At 39.4% G+C, this 21,529-nt stretch overlaps 1 protein-coding gene across 1 annotated transcript in view; it reads right to left on the bottom strand.

Annotated features, from left to right (window-relative positions):
- The window catches only part of SBF2 (SET binding factor 2), a 540,115-nt gene that overhangs the window by 288,862 nt on the left and 229,724 nt on the right, over window positions 1-21,529 (bottom strand). Inside the window, exon 4 of the mRNA XM_060263154.1 lies at window positions 2,689-2,802. Within this exon, the coding sequence (XP_060119137.1) occupies window positions 2,689-2,802 (114 nt within the window). The remainder of the gene's footprint in view (window positions 1-2,688; window positions 2,803-21,529) is intronic.

Here is a 21,529-nt window from a genome sequence, read left to right as displayed (position 1 = left end):
TTGCTGTTAAGCATAAAGTGTCTAGACTGAACAAAACAAAATCTAAAAAAATTAAGTATAATATATGAACAAAGTAATTTCAGGAACCTGGCCATCATCAGAAACAGACCACTGCACTGGAAACTTTGTGTTCTCCTATTTTTGTTTTTCAGAGTAAAGTGCTGGGTGGGGGGAGGAGCTGATCTACCTATCAGCAAGACGCCTTCTTACTCCTCTTCATTCCTGAACCAACTGCTGCTTTGGTATAATTTCTTTTAGTTGTGTTCTTGGTTAAACTGAAGCTTACTTGACTTAGTAAATGTAATGGCTATGCTGCTATAGCAACAGTTAGTTAGCTACATATTTAACAATGCTATGAAGCCAATTCAGAATAAGGACAATACTTCCTGCCCTTATGAATGTGAACAGTTTCATCCTGTTTTGCAGAGTGCTCTGAAAGTTTACCAAAAGCAGAAGTGGTTTTCCTGGCTTCTAAAAGCTCTCACAAAAAAACAAACAACACCGCGCCCCCCCCCCCCCAAACAAAAACAAAAAACTATCCTGTGTCCTTTCAGTCCTATGTTTTACTGGAATCAGTAATCAGAATACTAGTTGACAGGGAAAGAATTATTCAAGTAAGTTCTTCCTGATTTTTTAAACATAAATAATGCTTTAGAAACCTGACAGATACTCTCTCTTGGGCTGTTCTGCTCAAGAGCAGTTCTTGGCGAGCTCTCTCAGCCCCACCTACCTCACAGGGTTTCTGTTGTGGTAAGGGGAAAGGGAAGGAGATTGCAAGCTGCTCTGACACTCCTTCAGGTAGTGAAAGGCAGGGTACAAATCCAATCTGTTGTTGTTGTTTCTGTTACTTCAGGTCAGAAATATTATTGCTAGATCAAATAGGGTTGCCATGGTCCAACTCAGGAAATATCTGGGGACTCTGGAGGGTGGATCCAGGGGCAAGGCTGTGAGAAGCACAATTGAACCGTGAAGGGAATTCTGGCCATCACATTTAAAGGGACCATGCTCCTTTTAAATACCTTCCCTTCATTGGAAATAATGGAGGATGGGGGGCATCTTCTTTTGGGGCTTACTGAATTGGACCTCCTGGTCCAATCTTTTTGAAACTTGAGAGTGTTTTGAAGAGAGTCACCAAATGCTATGTTGAAAATTTGGTGCCTCTACCTCAAAAAATAGCCTCCCAGGAGCCCCAGATATCCACGGACCAAGTCTCCATTATACTCTATGGGGACCGGTCTCCATAAGATAAAATGGAGTGCCCAGTGGACATTTAACCCCTTCTCTCAATTTCTGATAACTCTGAAGTGGAGGGGATCCCCTGCCCCCAACTGGGGATTGGCAACCCTAATATAAAATCTGCAATTCTCCTTTCCCTCACCCTTTATGCCACAGGGGCTCTCAGCACTGACGTTCATTCACTTCAGAAGCCAGAGGAGAAACTGAATATTATTTTTGTGAAATCCATTATACTATATAAGTAAATAAAATTAAATTATTCCAACTAAAATACTAGGGGTCGCTCTGAAATGTTAACTTGTGCATTTAGCTGAGAACTAAATGCATTTAGCTGAGAACCACATGAGGTGGTGGCAGCCACAAGCATAGCCACCTTCAAGAGGGGGTTAGATAAAAATATGGAGCAGAGGTCCATCAGTGGCTATTAGCCACAGTGTATATATGTGTGTGTGTGTGTATACAAAGATCAATGTTTACAAAGCGGTTGTGATGACAACCCTCATCTACGACTCCGAATCGTGGGTTTTATACCGTCATCACCTGCGACTCCTTGAGCGCTTTCATCAGCGCTGCCTTCGCACCATCCTCAACATCCACTGGAGTGACTTTGTGACCAACACTGAAGTCCTCAAGCGGGCGGAGGTTACCAGCATTGAGGCACTGCTGTTGAAGACGCAGCTGCGCTGGGCAGGGCATATTTCTAGGATGGAAAACCACCGCCTTCCCAAGATTGCCCTGTATGGCGAACTCTCCACCGGTCATCGAAATAGAGGGGCACCGAAGAAGAGGTACAAGGACTCCTTGAAGAAATCCCTTAGCACCTGTCACATCAACCATCACCAGTGGTCTGACCTAGCCTCAGATCGCAAAGCATGGAGGCACACCATCCACCAGGCTGTCTCTTCCTTTGAGAACGCACGCATAGCTGGTCTTGAGGACAAAAGGAGATTGAGGGAGAATCGCACTGCTACAGGACCAACCCTAAATCAGACTTTTCCCTGCAGCCGCTGTGGCCGGACCTGCCTGTCCCACATTGGTCTTGTCAGCCACCAGCGAGCCTGCAGCAAACGTGGACTATTGCACCCTTCTTAAATCTTCGTTCGCGAAGCCAAGCCGAGAGAGAGTGTGTATACATATATATATATATATTTTTGGCCACTGTGTGACACAGAGTGTTGGACTGGATGGGCCATTGGCCTGATCTAACATGGCTTCTCTTATGTCCTTAACTCTGAATAGTTCTTTTGTGCCTGCTGTGTTTTTGAAAAAATGTGACCAGTAGGAGGAAAATGTTGGTACACATATTATATAGGCTAATTATATTTGTACTGATTTAAATTGTCATTACAGTGCAGAGAAGTTTAAAAATAAAACGTTTATGGGTATTCCTCAGTGACAATAAACAATTTGTACATTGCCATGTATTATAAACAATAACTAGGTGCTTTTTACCCTGAAGATTTCTGGATAATCTAATCTGGACACCAACACCAGGCTTTTGGGAGCAAATACTTCCGCTGGCTGAATCAAACCAGAATCTTCCTCTCCTTCAGTTTCTTTTGGCCCCTTGAAAACAGAGACATTTCAGTCAAAAAAGAAAGCATCATCACTTTTGTAAAATAATACTATTTTTAGTCCAGTTTTGTTTTGTTTTTAAAGAAAAAACTATGACCCTCAGGCCATTTGGAACAGAAAAAAAACTTTTATAAAATTACCTACATCAAAAGGTCAGGATACATCATTCATCTTAAAATAACTAGTAGTTAAGGATTAGAATTTAAATATATTATACACACAATATTAACTCAGCCCATATTTTCATTACAGAGAACAGATATAGCTAGTTGTTCTTTGGTTACACCCCTTCCTAAGATTGTGAAAATCTTCTGCTCAGAGAAGAGTTTTTATCAACAAACACAGGTTCCAATTAATCCAAGTATGTCTGTTCATAAAATCTACAATGGAAAAATATGTAAACCAATGTTTCAATCAAGATAGTGGAGCAAGGTCAGAAATTACAATTAGATGGTATGTTATTGTACATTCCTTGTGGTAGCGCATTTGGAGAGCGATCCTAAACTATTCCACTATGAATTCTACTAAGGCCTATTCAATGGGGCTTACTCCCAGGAAAGTGCTTTTACGATTGCACTGTCAATTTAGTAATGCATGGCAATATTTTGGAAGAGATAAAAGTGACAGATAACATGCATATTGCTGCGGGATCATTGGAGCAAAGTTGAACAGTAGGGGAGAACACATGTCACAGGCTTTAACCAATATTTCTTGAAAGTCGATATCCTCTATACAGTCTTTGATTGCTAATGGTTTAATGTTTGATATCTCAACACTTGCTGGAAACTACAGAAAAACTACATTAATGCTTAATGAAAACTTTATGTTTTGGAATATACAAAAATACATTTTATAGTTAATTGGTTTCAAGATTATTATCCCGCTTGCTGGATAGGGCAGGATATAAATTGCAAATTAAAATTAAAAAATTATTACAATAACCAAATAAACACAGCACTTGCACAGAAGTAGGAAACAACTACTGGGGATAATACTAGTAACAGTACTAATAATTTAGTTAATACAGTTTGAATTTGCACTGGAACAGAAAGCATGGCTGTTTTGAACAAGTTTGTTCAAAGTTTCAACATATTCCACTGTCAATTACAAATAAAAACCATGAACAAATGTTATGTGTATTATGGTGGATTTAAAAAACCCCATCCAGAAGTCCCCTGCAGAATTCAATCTGAAATCTTATCTTTCATGCATGCAGTAGACTCCCTATACAGAGAAAAGGCTCTCCATGCCTTCTAGTTAGTCCCCCTCCCCGGTCTAGCTATTGCCTCTCATCAAGAGTTGCTTGGCAAGCTCTAATTATGGTTATTATATGGTTAAGAATATGGCTTCTGGAGTGGTAGACTTGGATTCAAAATTCACTTATCTCCTTGGTTCAACAATTTTCTTTTCTTATCATTGCTCTTTTCTATTCAAAATTATTGGATCTACCACAAGGTAACAGAAAACACTGACTATAGTAGGGATCCCTGAACTTTTTCAGCCTATGGACATCTTTGGAAAACTGACACAGCATGATGGGTGCAGCGGCAAAATGGCTGTCACAGCATGGTTGTTGCAGGAGGTGGAGCCAGATATAAGAAGGATGCAGCAGTCGCACAGTGACTTCAGTCATACAATAGGATCCTTCCAAGCCAACTTTAAAAAAAATCTGCATAGCCAATCAAATGTTCAGCAGCCCATCAGAAGTCATTCTGGGCAAAAGCCCCACCTGGCCTCATCCAATTTCTAAAAACACTTGGCATGTGCCAGGAAAAATGTCAGTGGGTGCCATGATGTCCATGGGTACCACATTGGGGACTTCTGGGCTATAGCTTCTTAGAAGCTGAGAAGTGGTAGTACTTCCCAAATATTTTTCCTGCTTCTTATTCTGAAAGGGGACTAGCTACCAGGAAGAAATCCCAAAGTAGCATATTCTAATTCACTGGGCAACCTTTCCAACCACTACTACACTGGAGAACAAGCAAGGTGGCAGTTCTCTGCAGCATTTTCTAGGAAAGTGGAAAATAAGAGGCACTGCTACCTGTTGACTGGGAGCTGGCTATAGGCAATATAGTGATTGGAAGCTGTGCAACTGTTGCCTTCTGAGGGAACAGTAACTGCTGTTTCCTTGGTGGCTTTTCACTTTAGGGTTTGTTGGTGGGCTGCTAGTAGAGACCTACAGATCTTTGTAGATCTGAAAGCAACCAACCAAAGCTTGTACCAAACTACTGTTGTCATGTTCCATGCTTGGTATAGCCATGACAGATATCTTTTTTTCACTTGTACTAAGGAATAGGTTATTCTGCACTGGGTCATGTTAGCTGTACTTCATGAAAGTTACTTTCTAAGACAAGATAAGTTGATTGCTATAGAAACATCAATGTGATTTAAAATATCTTATGAACACAATCTAGCAAATTTTACATTAGAAAAAAATGCTGAAAAGACCAGTTAGAACCAAAACAACTAGTACATATATATACTGGGGGTTTTTGGTTTTTTTTAAAAAATCAGACTTCATTTCAGCAAGTCATTCACCATACCTGTTAGTCACCACATAATTTCTTCAAATAGAAGACATCATCTCTAAAGCTAACCCTTGGGAAATTGTTTGCAACACTGCTTCATTTTTAAAAAACTAAAGGCATTCTTTTCTATTGTTAAATAAAATATTGAAAGGAATGAAAACTCATACTACTTTGCCAGTGGTCTGACCATTCTCTCCACAAAGGTGAAGGCAGATACCCTTACAGTGCTAGAAATCAGGTCCCTCTTGTGTCCTTCAACTAAAATTCCAGTAGATGGCACAACATGCTCTTTTTTCCAGTCTTAGGTTTGTATTACACATACATGCCCCAAGATACCTAGAATTAACCTGGCATTCTTTTCAGTTTTCTAAAACATCTATTTCCCTCAACTAAGAATTACCTTAGAATTCTATTGGGCCAGCTTCCACTATTGAATCATGGTCCCTTCCCCTTGGACCTGCTCATCAGCTGATCCATTTACTTATTTATTTAAAATATTTATATACTTGCCTTTCTCTCAGGCATCTTAGGACCCAAAGCAGGAAACACTAACATAAAAAATAAACAACTTTGTAAAACCAACATTAAAAAAAAAACATTAAAAACAAAAATAACTTAGGCCCCAACCATGGATGGCCCAGGTTAGCCCAATCTCGTCTGATCTCAGAAACTACACTGCACCAGCCCTCATTGGTATTTGGATAGGAGATCACCAAGGATGCCCAGGGTTGCTACACAGAAGCTAGAAATGGTAAACTATCTATGTTCAATTTGCATGTCTTGCCTTGAAAACCCTAGTCATAAGTTAGCTGCGATTTGCTGGCACTTTTCACCACCACCAACCAGCAGGGTATGCCCCTCTTCTAGCTTCAAGAAGATCCAAAAGTTCATCATAACAGTTCTGTTTTGCAACCTTGCTGGAAAGCCAGGAGTACAGAAGCCCACTAACATCTTCTGGCCTGTTGTTCCAGAGGCATGGGTCAATCACTGAAAAAGCCAGAGCCCAAACCATGGCAGATCATGTCTTAAACCAGTGGTCCCCAATCTTTTTGGCACCAGGGACCAATTTTGTGAAAGACAAGTTTTCCAGGGACCAAGGAGGCAATAGTTTCAAGATGATACAATTGTGCACTTTATTTCTATTAGTTTGGTGTGGTTGTCAAGTGTGCGGACTCTTATCTGGGAGAACCAGGTTTGATACCCCACTCCTCCATTTTCAGCTGCTGGAATGGCCTTGGGTCAGCCATAGCTCTGGCAGAGGTTGTCCTTGAAAGGGCAGCTTCTGGGAAGAGCTCTCTCAGCCCCACCCACCTCACAGGGTGTCTGTTGTGGGGGAGGAAGGTAAAGGAGATAGTGAGTTGCTCTGAGACTCTGACATTCGGAGTGGAAGGCAGGATGTAAATCCAATATCATTAACGTCTTCTTATTATTATTACTACATTGTAATATATAATGAAATAATTATACAACTCATGGCCCAGTTGCTAACAAGCCATGGACCAATACTTAGACAACAAGGCTGGGATGAGGGTTGATAATAGACGTTGCTGAGAAGACTGAAGCTGCAGCATGATGTGCAGGCAGAAATGGTCATTTAAATATGTGGACCCTGGGTCATGAATCAAAGGGAATTCTGACCAAGTTTGTTTATTATTATTAACCCATTATTCCTGTTTTCCATGAAGATATTAATATATTAGAAAATTTCAAACATAAGAGTTGCTATTAAAACAATACTACCCCAAAGAAAAAACAATTCTGATTCAGAGTCTCAATGGATCATTGGGTGTGCATTTCCAGAAATGCCTAAATTGCAAAAGTCAACACCCAGAGGACTCAGAAAGAAAATTACTCAGTATTTTGTGCATAGTGACCAGAGTACCTTAGAAGCACCACAGGGACTCTTAGGCTGTGATCATAGGAACCAGAAAGTGCATGATGATAGCACAACATTTTTTGGGGAGAGCAGTATCTGCAGTCTCAGCCGCCCTGAGCCGCCTCGGTGGGGAGGGTGGGATATAAATCGAATAAAATGAAATGAAAGACATGGGGAGGGGGAAACAGGACAGTTCCATCTCTACCTAGTGGTGTTCTGTTCCTTTAAATTAATGAAGATCAGTGAAAGATCATTGGATCAAATTCACAGGCATACTGGATCAGGATATAGATCAAGATGAGTAGTCATGTTATTCTGTTTGTAGCAGTAGAAAAGAGCAAGGGGCCAATAGCACCTTAAAGATTAACAAAATCTTCAGGTATCTGAAGAAGTGAGCAGTGACTCATGAAAGTTCATACCTTGCCACAAATTCTGTAAGTCTTTAAGGTGCTAGACTCTTGGTCTTTTCTACTGGATCAAGAAGAACCTAATAATCCCTTGCAGGTGGTATGTGTATTTGTGCAACAGAAACTAGTCCATATGAGCATAAATCAATCTCATGAGAAAATATAGTACACTAATCTTCCATGGGATAGAATAGACAGTTTTACATTGTGTTTTCAAGAACAATTGCAGAAATTAGTGTCAGCATCATAAGAAACCTGCGTGTTACAGGAACAGAAAGTCTTAACTTAGTTGACAGCCAGCTGGAACTAAACAGAATAAGAATTCTTCTGCAATCACTACATAGTCGTGTAGGTCACATATATAATAAACATCATTGTATACTTCCACAGTAACCCTTTCTTCTGATTATTTTCCAAATTTAAGTGGGCAAAAATCATGGGCAACATCAGATTTTACACTTATTTATACTTTCAGATTTTGAATTGCCCAATCTCCGAGTCCATGAGGCTCTGGGCAATGAACAATGATAAGTAAAATACATCACAACGTGAGTAAAATACATCATGACATGATTAAAACTATGGTATAAATTAAGTTTTAATTTATCAGTGAAGAAAAGGGTTAATCTGGATTGAAATATGCAGCCTTATTATGTGTTAGGAAATAAGACTATGAAACTCCTCCCTCCCAGTTGAAGAATGTCATCCATTAGCTTCTCTCTAGAAATGAGTATGGCAGTGGGCCTGGTGTACACAGTGCCCTATAAATACAAACCAACCAACCAAAAGAAGCCCAGTCCAAATGCTCTTTAGTTACAGAGTGGCATAGGGATATTTAGGCTATGAACATCTATGTCACTGGAGAAAGTGCTTCCATGACTATGGAAACTTCAGACATTTCACACATTTATCTGTGATTGTGCAGGCAAAAGAAAAAAGGTCAACATTTGAAATGCTTGCAAGTAAAGTGAAAGAAAAAATATGAGCGCTTGGCCCTAAAGTGATCAGTATTGGTGTGATGAAAAAGAGGAATTAGTGTAGAAATCTAGAAGACTCAAATGTATGGATTATAAACTGGTGGGTCCAAACATGGGAAGAATTTAAAAAATCACAGCTTTTTTCATCATATGCTGTTGATAACAACAACACCCCTCACCCCGCCAAAAAAACCCTGGAGTTTTCACTACTCTTCTTGTTTTATTACATAATTTCCCACAAGATCATCTAGCTCCTTAATAAATCAAGCATGCATTTTATAGAGGTCATTTCACAGCTAACTTTTGTTGTGTACTTTATTAGATTGTGCAAACATGCTACCAGGTTTACAGACTCTCTTGTTTATTTTGAAAGTATGTATGCTCCTGGTGTGTATATGCCTGTTATCTGTATATATTTGCTCGGCGCAACTTGTCAGTTGTTCTGCTTCTACTTTAAAAAAAAAAACTACATGTGTGTCTAGAGATTAGAAGATTGCAGTTTTTGGAAGTCTGAATAACAGAACAAGCCATTTAAGAAGCAACTGTTATAAGCAATGTGTTGAATATTATCTATTTTTAAGGTATAGTTAGTGAACATTTGGTGGTACTTAAAAATGCTATTAGAGGCATATTTTGGAATAAAAAGACAATACTTAAAATTTTTCTGCATGCACAAACTGCTAAGCAAATATTTTCTCCCCCCCGCCTCCTATCACGAGAGTCATGGAATCATAACTATAAAGAAATCTAAGTACAGGAAACCTAAAGCATTACCATTCATGTAAGAAATGGTGGCAGTCTTTTCTAGCATGTTCAATCATGTTACCTGATGCAATATTAGTTTTTATATGGTTTTCATAGAATTATTCTGCTAAAAATTTGAAATCTACACTGAAACTAGCTAGAAACCTGGTTGCCTCAGAAAATGTTAAACTGCAGTACAGAAACACATTGTATGGATTGACTTTGTGATACTATTACTCAGCACACTGCAGAACCAATTACAAAAGCCCATATATGGTAAATTAAAGCAAGCATTATTCATTCACAAAGAAAATAGCCACAATCAAAGCCAAAGGATGATATATGTTCTTTCATCTACATTCCTAACATTCCTAAACAAGTTCATTAAGTGACACAATAAACTGGAGACAGCGTTCTGAGTTTTTGTTTAATTGTAAACTCCACTGCCTCTGCCAACTGATTTCTTCATATCACTTCATAACGCCATCGCTAATGTCAATGATTTCTTCACAGCAATATTTTTAACTGTGTACCTCTGCACTAATAACTTTATATAACTATTACTGACAAAGTAACAAATAACTCTGCCCTAAGCAAAGCTCCTGGCTAGTCTAAACTTGTCAGATCTTAGAAGCTCAGCAGGGCCGGCCTTGGGTTGCCAATCCCCAGTTGGAGGCCGAGAATCCTCCATTTTGGAGGCCCTTTCCACACTTCAAGGTTATCAGAAAGTGGGGAGGGGGGTTGAATGTCCACTGGGCACTCCATTATGCCCTATGGAGACCAGTCCCCATAGGGTATAATGGAGAATTGATCTGTGGGTATCTGGGGCTCTGGGGTGGGGCTATTTTTTGTGGTAGAGGCACCAAATTTTCAGCATAACATCTGGTGCCACTTCTCAACCCCCCCCCCCCCCCCCAGTTTCCAAAAGATTGGACCAAGTAGTCCAGTTCAATGAACCCCAAAAGAAGGTGCCTCAGTTCTCCTTTGCTCCTGGCTCCACCTTGAAGTCTCCAGATATTTTCTGAGTCAGACCTGGCAACCCTAGCCTTGGTTAGTATTTGGCTGAGAAACCACCAAGGAAGTCTAGGGTAGCTACATGGAGGTAAGCAAAGGCAAACCACCTCTGAATATGCCTCTTGCTTTGAAAACCCAACAGGTTGCCATAAATTGGCTGCAACTTGACCCCCCCCCCAAAAAAAATAACCAACTCAGTTCCTTTCAAGGAAAAATCCCTTGCATGTTGATGATACACTTCCATATTTGTGAATAATGTTTGGAATGCCTACACATCAGGAACAGTATGATTCTTTATTGCTAATGAAGAATTTTTGAATTTCACCAAACCTAATCAGCAAGGCTTGATGTAAGGGAATAACTATAATCCTACACTTTGTTATGATTCTCACTGTTTTCTAGAACCCACAGCACTGGACACAGAAAAATGACAACTCCTTTCATTTCTGAGTTCAATTACTATCCTACAGAATTGGATGTTCCAAGAAGAAATTTGGAAATAGCTTGAGTAGTAGAAGCATTTCATGTGAAAATATCATCAACCAAGGATCAAAATACAGGGTTTTTAATGCAGAAAAAATATTTTCTTCTTCATCTGCAAAACTTTTACTGAAAATAAATTCAGCTTTGTGAGTCACATACATTAAGCCACAAGGAAAGGCAAGATAAATATTTTAATAAATAAAACAAAAAGAAAATATTTTAACATCTGAAAAATTGTACTTAGATGCTTGTTTGTGATAATTTCACACAACATTCCATACTACATTCTGCTAGGTATGCCAAACTGAGTCTAATAAAAAAGATCCAATTAAGGAGACCTCAAGTTTCGGGAGGAGTAATTTGCTATCAGTTATAGCAAAGACTCAATGGCAACATCCATTAACTGTGCACTACTCCACAGCAAGCAGCCACCCATATCATTCATTCAAATGTTAGAAAATTTTTACCACAGCTTTGCACTGGATCAGAAATCTAGGAAAAGTCAATACGTGCACTGGCTAACCATATCCAAGATTTAGGCTTCCCAACCCCACCCCCCCCCGCTTTGGCGGGAAACTTCTGGGTTCGCAGCTTCATCCCCCGGTCTCCAGAAATCGGGAAGTGGAGGGGGGGTGGAGGGGGGGGAGAACATACCTGTAGGGTTCATGTTGGTGTAGAGCTCCTGAGCAGTTTGTAAAACGTCTGCCCCTTTAAGGATGGGCAGGAAGGAGAAAACAGGAAGGGCTTCGGAGAATGGCCCCTCCCTTTCTTTGCTTTCGTTTTCACAGCAGGCAGAGTTCTCCGGAAGAAGACCAAGTAAGTAAGAAGAAGAAGACCAAGTAAAAGATGGTGCCCCTATCCTTAATTATTTCCTATGGAAGAAAGGCATTTAAAAAGGTAAGCTGTCCCTTTAAATGTGATGGCCAGAACTCCCTTGGAGTTCAATTATGCTTGTCACATCCTTGTTCCTGGCTCCACCCCCAATGTCTCCTGGCTGCACCCCCAAAGTCTCCTGGCTCCGCCCCCAAAGTCCCCAGATTTTTCTTTAATTGGACTTGGCAACCCTACCAAGATTGTAGTGCTGACTTTCAAGATTGCAGCTCCATATTCTTCATGACCCAGAATACTTTGGAAGAAATTTTAGCATCCTTCATTATCACAATAAAGTTTTAGCAAACAAAAGCAAATTCTTCAAGGAAGCTTCAAATGGGGTGTAACAGTGATATATGATTGTGATCTCAATTGGTTCACTGTAATTGTAAGGTCTCCTCTTGTCCGGCACTGCTACTGTGACAACTGATATTGTTGCCACACTGTCATTTGTCTTGGAGAGACTGACAGAGTGAGATCTTGGGATCGTGGTAGATAACTCACTGAAAATGCCAAGACAGTGTGTGACTGCAATAAAAAAGGCCAACGACATGCTGGGAATTTTTAGGAAGGAAATTGAAAACAAATCAGCCAGCATCATAATGCCCCTGTATAAATCAATGGTGTGGCCTCATTTGGAGTACTGTGTACAATTCTGGTCACCACAACTCAAAAAAGATATTATAACATTGGAAAAAGTGCAGAAAAGGGCAACTAGAATGATTAAAGGGTTGGAACACTTTCCCTATGAAGAAAGGTTAAAACACTTGGGGCTCTTTAGCTTGGAGAAACACTGACTGCGGGGTGACATGATAGAGGTTTACAAGATTATGCATGGGATAGAGAAGGTAGAGAATGTACTTTTCTCCTTTTCTCACAATACGAGAACTCGTGGGCATTCAATGAAATTCCTAAGCAGTCGAGTTAGAACTGATAAAAGGAAGTACTTCTTCACCCAAAGGGTGATTAACATGTGGAATTCACTGCCACAGAAGGTGGCAGTGGCTACAAGCCTAGACAGCTTCAAGAGGGGAATTGATAAGCCTATGGAGCAGAGGTCCATCAGTGCCTATTAGCCACAGCTTATTGTTGGAACTCTCTGTCTGGGGCAGTATCCTCTTCCTCACATATGTCCTCTTGCCCACTTTTTGACAATTCAACGTCCCCATTGTCCTCAGTTTTCTCTGCTTCGTTCTGTCTTTCCCACCCATGAACCAAACTACCTTTTATCTGCCCCCTCATCTTCAGCTATATTTTTTTTATTTGAAACATTAGAAACACAAAAGATACTATTAATAACACAAAGAATGATATAAGATCTGAAACAAAATTGCAACCAATCTCAAACGCTAAGCAAAATTTTCCCTCTATAATTCGATACTCCACTATTCCCCTGTTCATTGAACATTATTCTATTATCATTTAAAAGTAATTTATCCTTTTAAAAAAATATAAGCTCCTGAAACAAAAGATTAGAGGACAGAATTTCCCTTTCTTGAAAAAACTGAACTACTGGAAACCAGACTGATCGAAATTTTTTCTGATAAGTAACTAAATTTTGTAGCCCTGAAGAGAGATCTAATTTACCCCACACAAAATGATTCCAAATAGCATTATACCATTCCTCCAACCTGGGCCCTTTTTTCTGTCTCCATTTACATGCAATTTCTATCTTAGCAATTGCTAATAATGTTGACACCATGACTTGTTTTATCTAACTTCTTCATTTGACTTACTTCAAGAAGGACAGTCTCTGGGTTGCTACTGATTTGTATTCTTTAGCTATATTTACATCATTTATACCCTGCCTTTCTCTCCAGTGGGATCCAAAGCAGCTTCTGGTCTCCATTTTATCCTCACAACAACCCTGTGAAGTAGGTCTGGCTGAAAATGTGTGACTAGCCTAGGTCACCCAGCAAGCTTTCATGACAGACTTTGGATTTGAATCTGGGTCTCCCAGATCCTAGTCTGAAACTCTACTCACAACACTATAGTGGCTTTCACAGAGAGGCTGCTGTTGAACAGTAGCAAAAAACAAGACTAGGGTGAATAATGCAAGTCACTTAATGGTTGCTGGTGGTCCTAGCCATGCTGAGTCCTCTCTTAAAAGCCAAAACAGACCTACGAAAGGCCTCCCCCCGGCAAATTATTAGAAACAAAGGCTTCAACTGGCAGTACTGTGTGGTTTCCCAACAATGGCCATTGAAGGCATTTATTTATTAAAGCTACCACTTCTGTTTCTATTATTGGGTGTGTGTGTTAATGCCAACTTTTTTATTTTATAGATTTTAGATTTTTCTGCAAACCTGGACATTTTTCAAGTTTGCAGAAAGATTTGACTTGCTTGTTCATGGCTGCAATCCTTGGCTTAAAGTATCTGCAGATCTGGCCATATTGAAAATTAAGATATATTGATTTTAATTTAAAAAATAAGTTTCATTTTCATTTGCTAAAATGATCTTTATTCTCAGCATGAAGTCCAATATTTTCTGCAGAGGAAAAAAAACCTACTGCCACCTACTAGACTACTAAATATCATTTCATAACCTGATACTTTACCATCTTAGGTAAGAAACACTTCAGCTCCATAAGCAACCATTTCTCAGTGATATGGGTAAACTCAATTATTTCAACCCTACTTATGCTTCCACGTGTGTCTCACCAGAAACATACTGGAGGCATACAATCATGGCTAAAGCGTAACTATGCAGTTTTCCTGTTCAGTGATGCTTAGATGTTTAATCTAAAAAAAAAAAAATGTTCTTGCAATTACATTGCATATTCCATCTTGGCTTAGAGCCATCTATCAATATCTGCATTGTTTGTGCAAATTTAAGCACTCTCTTGTTTTAATTTTTAACAAGGACAAATTAATTCTTCCAGCTCAGTCTCAACTGGTTTATGTTTGATCTTTACTCCCACAGTTTCATTGCAATGGTCGTCTGTTAAATTACAGCAAGTCCTCAAGGAGCAGGACCCAAGAAAATAGAGAGAATTTCCTCCCTTTTTCCACAAAAAACCTAGTACTTTATGTGCTAGAAAACTAAGTTTAAGTCATTTGGGGGCATGCAAAGAGCGAGTTTGAAAGAGTTCCCTTGTGGGATTTTTCTTTCTATGGGACAAAAGACTGAAATTATGTTACTTTGTAACAAAGAAACAATGATCTCTTTAAATCTAGCTATTTGTATACACACACACACACACACACATGCTTTTGGTGCTCATAGAATTGTGCAGGGGTGGGGGGAGAGATCAAATTAGATTATGTGATGTCCTAAATCAAACTTCACTATCATTCATAGTTTTTAAAATATAAGGCTATATAGCAAGCTTTATTCTTTCATAATTGGGACAAAGTCTTTTTGATTGTATGATTGTACAAGACAGACAAAAAGAGTGACAAATATTACAGTAACATTTAAAAAAGAAAATACAGAACCATTTCCCAAAATATTATAAGTTTACTATCCTTAGATCAAAAGTACTTTACTTTAAAAAAAAACCTTTCTAAGTACCTCTTTGCAGGAATATAACATATCCCACATGATAAAGTAATCAAAGAAATTCCTAGAAAAAAACCTAAAGCTAGACATGTGTGACTATAGGTATTATCCAGCGTGTGATTAACTAAAGTCAGTAGCCTAAGGGCACAATTAGTTCAACCACATGACTTTTAAACTACTTCATATGGTAAGTACTAATAGTAGATGCATTTTCTAGAAACACGAATTAAGCTGAAAGCCCAGAACCAGATAATCTTTAAATTCCATTTCAGAAACACATTACTTTCCATTAAAGACTACTATAATACTCCAAATGCAAGTACATTAATAATGCACAGTTTATTTGTATACTACAAATTGCTGGAGGTATTTACAGTGTAACTTGAATGATAGTTTGATGGGCAAAAAATTGATGCACCACAGTCCCACCCAGTCCCAACCAATCAGGTTGCTCGGTTTTGCCAAGAGAAAAGGGCTTTTATTATTTTATAGATATTGACTACAGAACTACTGATGTACTGTTTCTATTATATTCTAGTGTGATATTGTAAACTTTGTAATGACTTTTGTTAATAGCTTTAATTACATTTATTATGATTAGTTTGTCTTCCAAGGTCTCTCTTGTTTTTACTACTGCAACCTTAAAGAGTGTGGTTTCCCATTAGTGTTTATCTCTACTCCAATTTAGAGCAGGACCTATCTTTAACCTAAAGGTGTAAATGTCAGGAAAATGGGGAAATAGGACAGAGAAGTGGAATCTGTTGGGACAAACAAAGATATATTTGTCCAAGTATGCAAAGTAATTAGATGAAAGAGGGATCCAGCATGGCAGGAGCCTGACTTGCAGTCCAGTTAGTAGCCCAAGTCAGTTCTGGTGATGTCAGCAAGGAAGAAGACCAACTATAAAGTTGGGGTAACAGGTAGGATCCAAAAACCAGCTGAAAAGCTTTTGGGGGCAGAGAGGTGGTTTTTATGCATCATTAGTTGAATTTCTAGGATGGAAAACCACCGCCTTCCCAAGATTGCTCTGTATGGCGAACTTTCCACCGGCCATCGAAATAGAGGGGCACCAAAGAAGAGGTACAAGGACTCCTTGATGAAATCCCTTGGCACCTGTCGCATCAAGCATCACCAGTGGTCTGACCTAGCCTCAGAACCGCAAAGCATGGAGGCTGTCTCTTCCTTTGAGAACGCACGCATAGCTGGTCTTGAGGACAAAAGGAGATTGAGGAAGAATCGCACTGCTACAGCACCAACCCCAAATCAGACTTTTCCCTGCAGCCACTGTGGCCGGATCTGCATGTCCCGCATTGGTCTTGTCAGCCACCAGCGAGCCTGCAGCAGACGTGGACTACTGCACCCTTCTTAAATCTTCGTTCGTGAAGTCAAGCCGAGAGAGCGAGAGAGTTGAATTGATAAGAGGACACTGTCCCCATTGTGAGCAGATTGGCTTCTGGCTAGGAACTTTGAATCTTATTGTAAGGTTTGAATTTTAGGAGAGTGGAGGAAGAAGGAACTCCAAATATAGGCATGTTCAGAAGTATGGAGAAATAAGTGAAATGTCAACCTGCAGTGATTAGGTTACTTGCCCAGAATACCAGTTCAGCCTGCTTTAACAATTAGCTAGGCAGGGCTTGATGGCCCCTTCTGGGTCTGTGATGAAGAAGAAGAGGAGGTTGGATTTATACCCCGCCCTTCACTACCCGAAGGAGTCTCAGAGCAGCTTACAATCTTCTTTCCCTTCCCCTCCCTACAACAGACACCCTGTGAAGTAGGTGGAGCTGAGAGAGCTCTGACAGAAACTGCTCTTGAGAGGAACAGCTCTGTGAGAACTTGTGACTGACTCAAGGTCACATCAGCATATGCAAGTGGAGGAGTGTGGACTCAAACCCGGTTCTCCCAGATAAGAGTCCACGCACTTAACCACTACACCAAACCAGCTCTCAATTATGATGAATGGCAAGTCTGATTAACAGAAGTGAGGAGATGGTCTCACGTGATTGTATAGATCAAGAAAGCATAGTAAGGCAGATTCCTGGATTGTCCTAGAAGGCAAATTATTTTTTCTGCAAACCTGGATTGTTAAATTTTGATGAGTCCTAGGAAATCAAAGAATAGAACTACTATCAAGCGAGTATGTAGCCCTCCTGGGATACTTGGCCACTTCCATATGAATCAGCTTTTCTGTTGCCTACAGCTTGATATCAGTTTCTCAGTTTTAATGTCAAACATGGCTTTTCTTCCAGTCTCTGACAGCATATGGCCTGAGAAGTTATGAAGGTGACCAAAAACATGGCTCCTGACTCAAGGCTGCTTTCAGGTTTACACTTGCTTTGCTTACCTTTTACTGAATTCCCCCCCACTCCAAGGCTGAGCAGAAAGTGACTATAGTGCAATCCTAAGTACACTTTCTTGGGAATAAGCCTGACTGAATAGATTTGAGTAGGATTTTGAGTAGTCCTGTTTAGGATTGCACTCTATAGCTTATATGTTCTGTACTTCAGTGGGGTTTTTGATTGTACTTGGAAACAGCTTTCAGCTTCTTCAGTTCATCTTCAGAATTCTTCTATTACATATTCATCTCTTCAATTTTTCCTATCTAGGCTTTATTTTAAAATGAGGCAGGACTTCAAAACGGACAATTTTTGCATACTTATCAGCCCCCTTATCAGCAAACACCCATTCTTTCCCTCCATCCAGGTCCATTCTGGTGTCCAGCATGTTTGCAGGTGGGAAATCCACTCAGCTAATACAGTCAACTAATAGATGCAGTCATGGAGTTGAAATATTTATACAGCTTAACAACTAACCAATATAGATTTCCTGCGGTGTATCTAAAGATGTTACTTTCAAAGATGTTGCATTATTTCTGGACACAGGTAAATATTCAAGCATAATTATACGCCCTATCCTTGGTGTTCTATGACACGGCTGCAGTTTTTACTTCCTTTTACTCCCTTTGTTAAAAAGACAGAATATATTGAGCCAAAATACATGGCTGACGCTGACACTGTAAATATGAAAAACTGATATCCTGGTAGAGACATAGTTCCATCTCTTACAATGATTACTAGTCACACAGCCAACAGCTGAAAATGACATTTGAACCTCTAGAATGTGAAATACTCTTGAGAGGTGACGTCTGCAAAACTGAATTCATTACATCCTGCCTACAAGACAAGGGCATAGTGAACTTAACCTATGAAAAGTGATACTTTAAAAATAGACATTTGGCCACAATTAGTCTACATGAACACTACAGCCAAAAAAGAAGAATCATAGCTCTTTGGCCATTCGATGAAAATACTTTAAAGAAAAGCAATGAAAATTAAAACCTTTCTGCTTTGCCGTCAAGTATGTATCCCACTGCAATCTCATTTACACACACACACACACACACACAAAAAAAAACTGTGGCATGAGTAAGCAGTTAAAAAGATAAAAATGTGCTTTGGGGTTGATTCTAACACACAATATCTCTCGGTGTCTCATTACCTAAAGCTAAACTTGAGTATCAGAGCTGGCATTAAGAGCTGATTGATGTACTACAAAGACTTCATTGTCAAAACAAGTGGACCTGTTGCTCCTCCCCATCATCACCCACTCACTTGCATCTTGCTTTGGGGAGGAAGGTAAATGAGGAGGATAGCTGCTCCTTGCCCTCCAATATTGCTTTCAAGGGTATATGAGTGATCAAGTGGTGATAGTGAGAAGGAGCAGCAGTCACCACCATTGCCATTCATCTTAGAGAAAGAAATGAGGATGAGGAGGGCTCAGTGAGAGAGTCTTGCTCAAGGGTCTTACAAGAAGCATTTCATAGGAAAGCTAAGGTGACATGAAAGATATATCAGTGGTTGGTTACCTATGGAGACAGTTCCTCATATGCAAATTGTCACTTGAAGTTGCAGTCTTTATGATTTGAAAATGCATGTTGTGAATATAGTCCAGGTTTGAAGCCTGCCATGAGATGTGATCATGACTACTGGCTGAAATGATTTTAAGGAGGATTAGAGAAAGAAATGGACTATCCACCAATGGCTGTGAAACCAAATCTCCCTATTCAGAGTCAGCTTCTCAGTAGGTGATGCTGTAGATAAACACTGTTGGATGGCCACTGTCTTCATATTCTGTTTTGAATTCCTAAATCATTTGGATTGTAACTACTAGATTTTTTATAGTGAAGCCAAGCATTATAAATGCTTCATTTTTTTTTTGTTGTAATAAGAATAGGATTGGGGATTTTTATTTTTTTACATGTATAAATACTGTTCATGAATGTATCAAATTTGTGGTCACTACAATAAAACTTTACTTGCCTTTTTAGCTACTTTGGAACATAAAATTAGCAAGAATTTTATAACTTTTAGCATTTTAAGAAACCCAAAGGCAGAAATACACACCTTTATTTTAAATCCTTTCATCCTCCACACATGTGGAGAAATCTTCCATATGGACAATTTCTTAGAGCTAAGTGAATTCAATGTGCAATGCTGATTTCATTAAGGAAAGTTACATATTCAAAAGAGAGCTCGCAGATAGGCAATATCCTTGTGATGTGGTGAGGATAGCTAAGTGCAGAGCTATTCCCTGACAGAAGGGAATTGTTAGAAGAAAAACTCAGAATGCTCTCACTTGTAGTTTTCAATTCACAGCATTGATAGAATCTATTTAAAAACTTATCAATGAGCATTGTATCAGATTTGCTGGGATGGATTGCTGCCTTGATGTGGTGAGAGGCTTGTGCGGTTCAGTGAGGCTGTGGGCTATGCCATGCAGTGTCGTTTTATTGTTATTATTAGCCCTGGTAGGTGAGTCAGTATAGCAAGCAACAGTCCAAAGACACTCTGTGCTTAACTATATACAATTTATTTACATAATTTACATCCACTGTCAAAGTGCTTCGCCAAGCTAACCATCTAGAGAAGAAGGATACAGTGAACAGTACATCACTGTTTATATACATATTTTACATAGGATATGCACCAATGGGTTACAAGTGCTGAGTCATTGTGCACTAGACACTCAATCTTTGCACTCGTGACCAAATGCCAGTCAGAACTGGTTTCACTTTGTTGAGACCTGATAAACACTGAAGTCATTTTGACACTGGCTGTCGTTTAGATCAGCATGATCTCAGGAGTCACTAGCCTAATGCCTTATTGAGCATTTGTATATGCTGACACTCCCCCTAAGGCATAGGCAGTGACACCTAATCTAGACCTCAAATTTGTGTACTTGTCCACACTTAGGCTTTTAGTAAACATATCAGCCACATTAATTACAGATGTACAATCCTGTAACACGATTAATCTTCCTTGCACAACATCTTTAACATTTTGATACCTGATGTTAATGTGTCTGTTTCATGGTTTTATTCCTTGTGCATCTGCTAGCTGCAGAGCTGCAGTGTTGTCACAGAACACACGTATTGGCAGTTTGCATGGTATTTCTAGATCAATCAGTAATTGGTACAGCCATTCTAGTTGCATTACACAATTGTTATGTGCAGCATATTCGGCTTCACAAGTACTAGTGGCCACGTAGGTCTGTTTTAATGACTTCCACAGTACCAATGCTCCATTTATATACACAACATACCCTATTGTGGATCTACCATCCTGCCTATCACCCCAGCTTGAGTTGCTGTAGGCAGTGATTTGTTGTGACTCATTAGCTTTCATCACCAATGTGTACTTGGCAGTACCCTTAAGATATCTGAGTACCCTTTTTGCTGCAACCCAGTCCTTAGCATAGGGATTTGAGCTTTTCTGACACAACATGTATACAGCAAAACATATGTCAGGTCTGGACCAACAGCCAATATACAGCAATGAACTGATTAGAGATTGATATAGACCTGTTCTCAAATACTCTATCATCAGGCTCATTTTTATAACCCGTTGTCATCAGTGAGTCTACACAATGTGCATCCAGCATGTTATACTTTTCAAGGAGTTTAAATATTTTCTCTTTCTGATTCAGACAAAACCATCCTTGTGAGTCTCTGATTATGTCAACTCCCAAATAGTGTTGTATATTACCCAAGTGTTTCATCTTGAACAGATTTTGAGTTGACTCCATAAACCATTTCAATTGTGTATCAGTGTGGAACAAAAAACATATGTCATCCACAAAAACTAATAAATAACATTTTGTTTGCTCAACTGTTTTGCAAAACATACAGGGATCAGCTATACCTTGTTCAAACCCAAAATCAATCAATGCCTTTCTCAAGCACTGGTTCCATTCCCTGGCACTTTGTTTTAAGCCATATAATGCTTTGTTGAGCTTCAATACCAAAGTTTTGTTTGAGTTC

Source organism: Heteronotia binoei, chromosome 21 (assembly GCF_032191835.1).
Source record: "Heteronotia binoei isolate CCM8104 ecotype False Entrance Well chromosome 21, APGP_CSIRO_Hbin_v1, whole genome shotgun sequence".
NCBI lineage: Eukaryota > Metazoa > Chordata > Lepidosauria > Squamata > Gekkonidae > Heteronotia > Heteronotia binoei.
The sequence above is the reverse complement of the archived record's forward strand: the minus strand, read 5'-3'. Positions and strand labels throughout refer to the sequence as shown.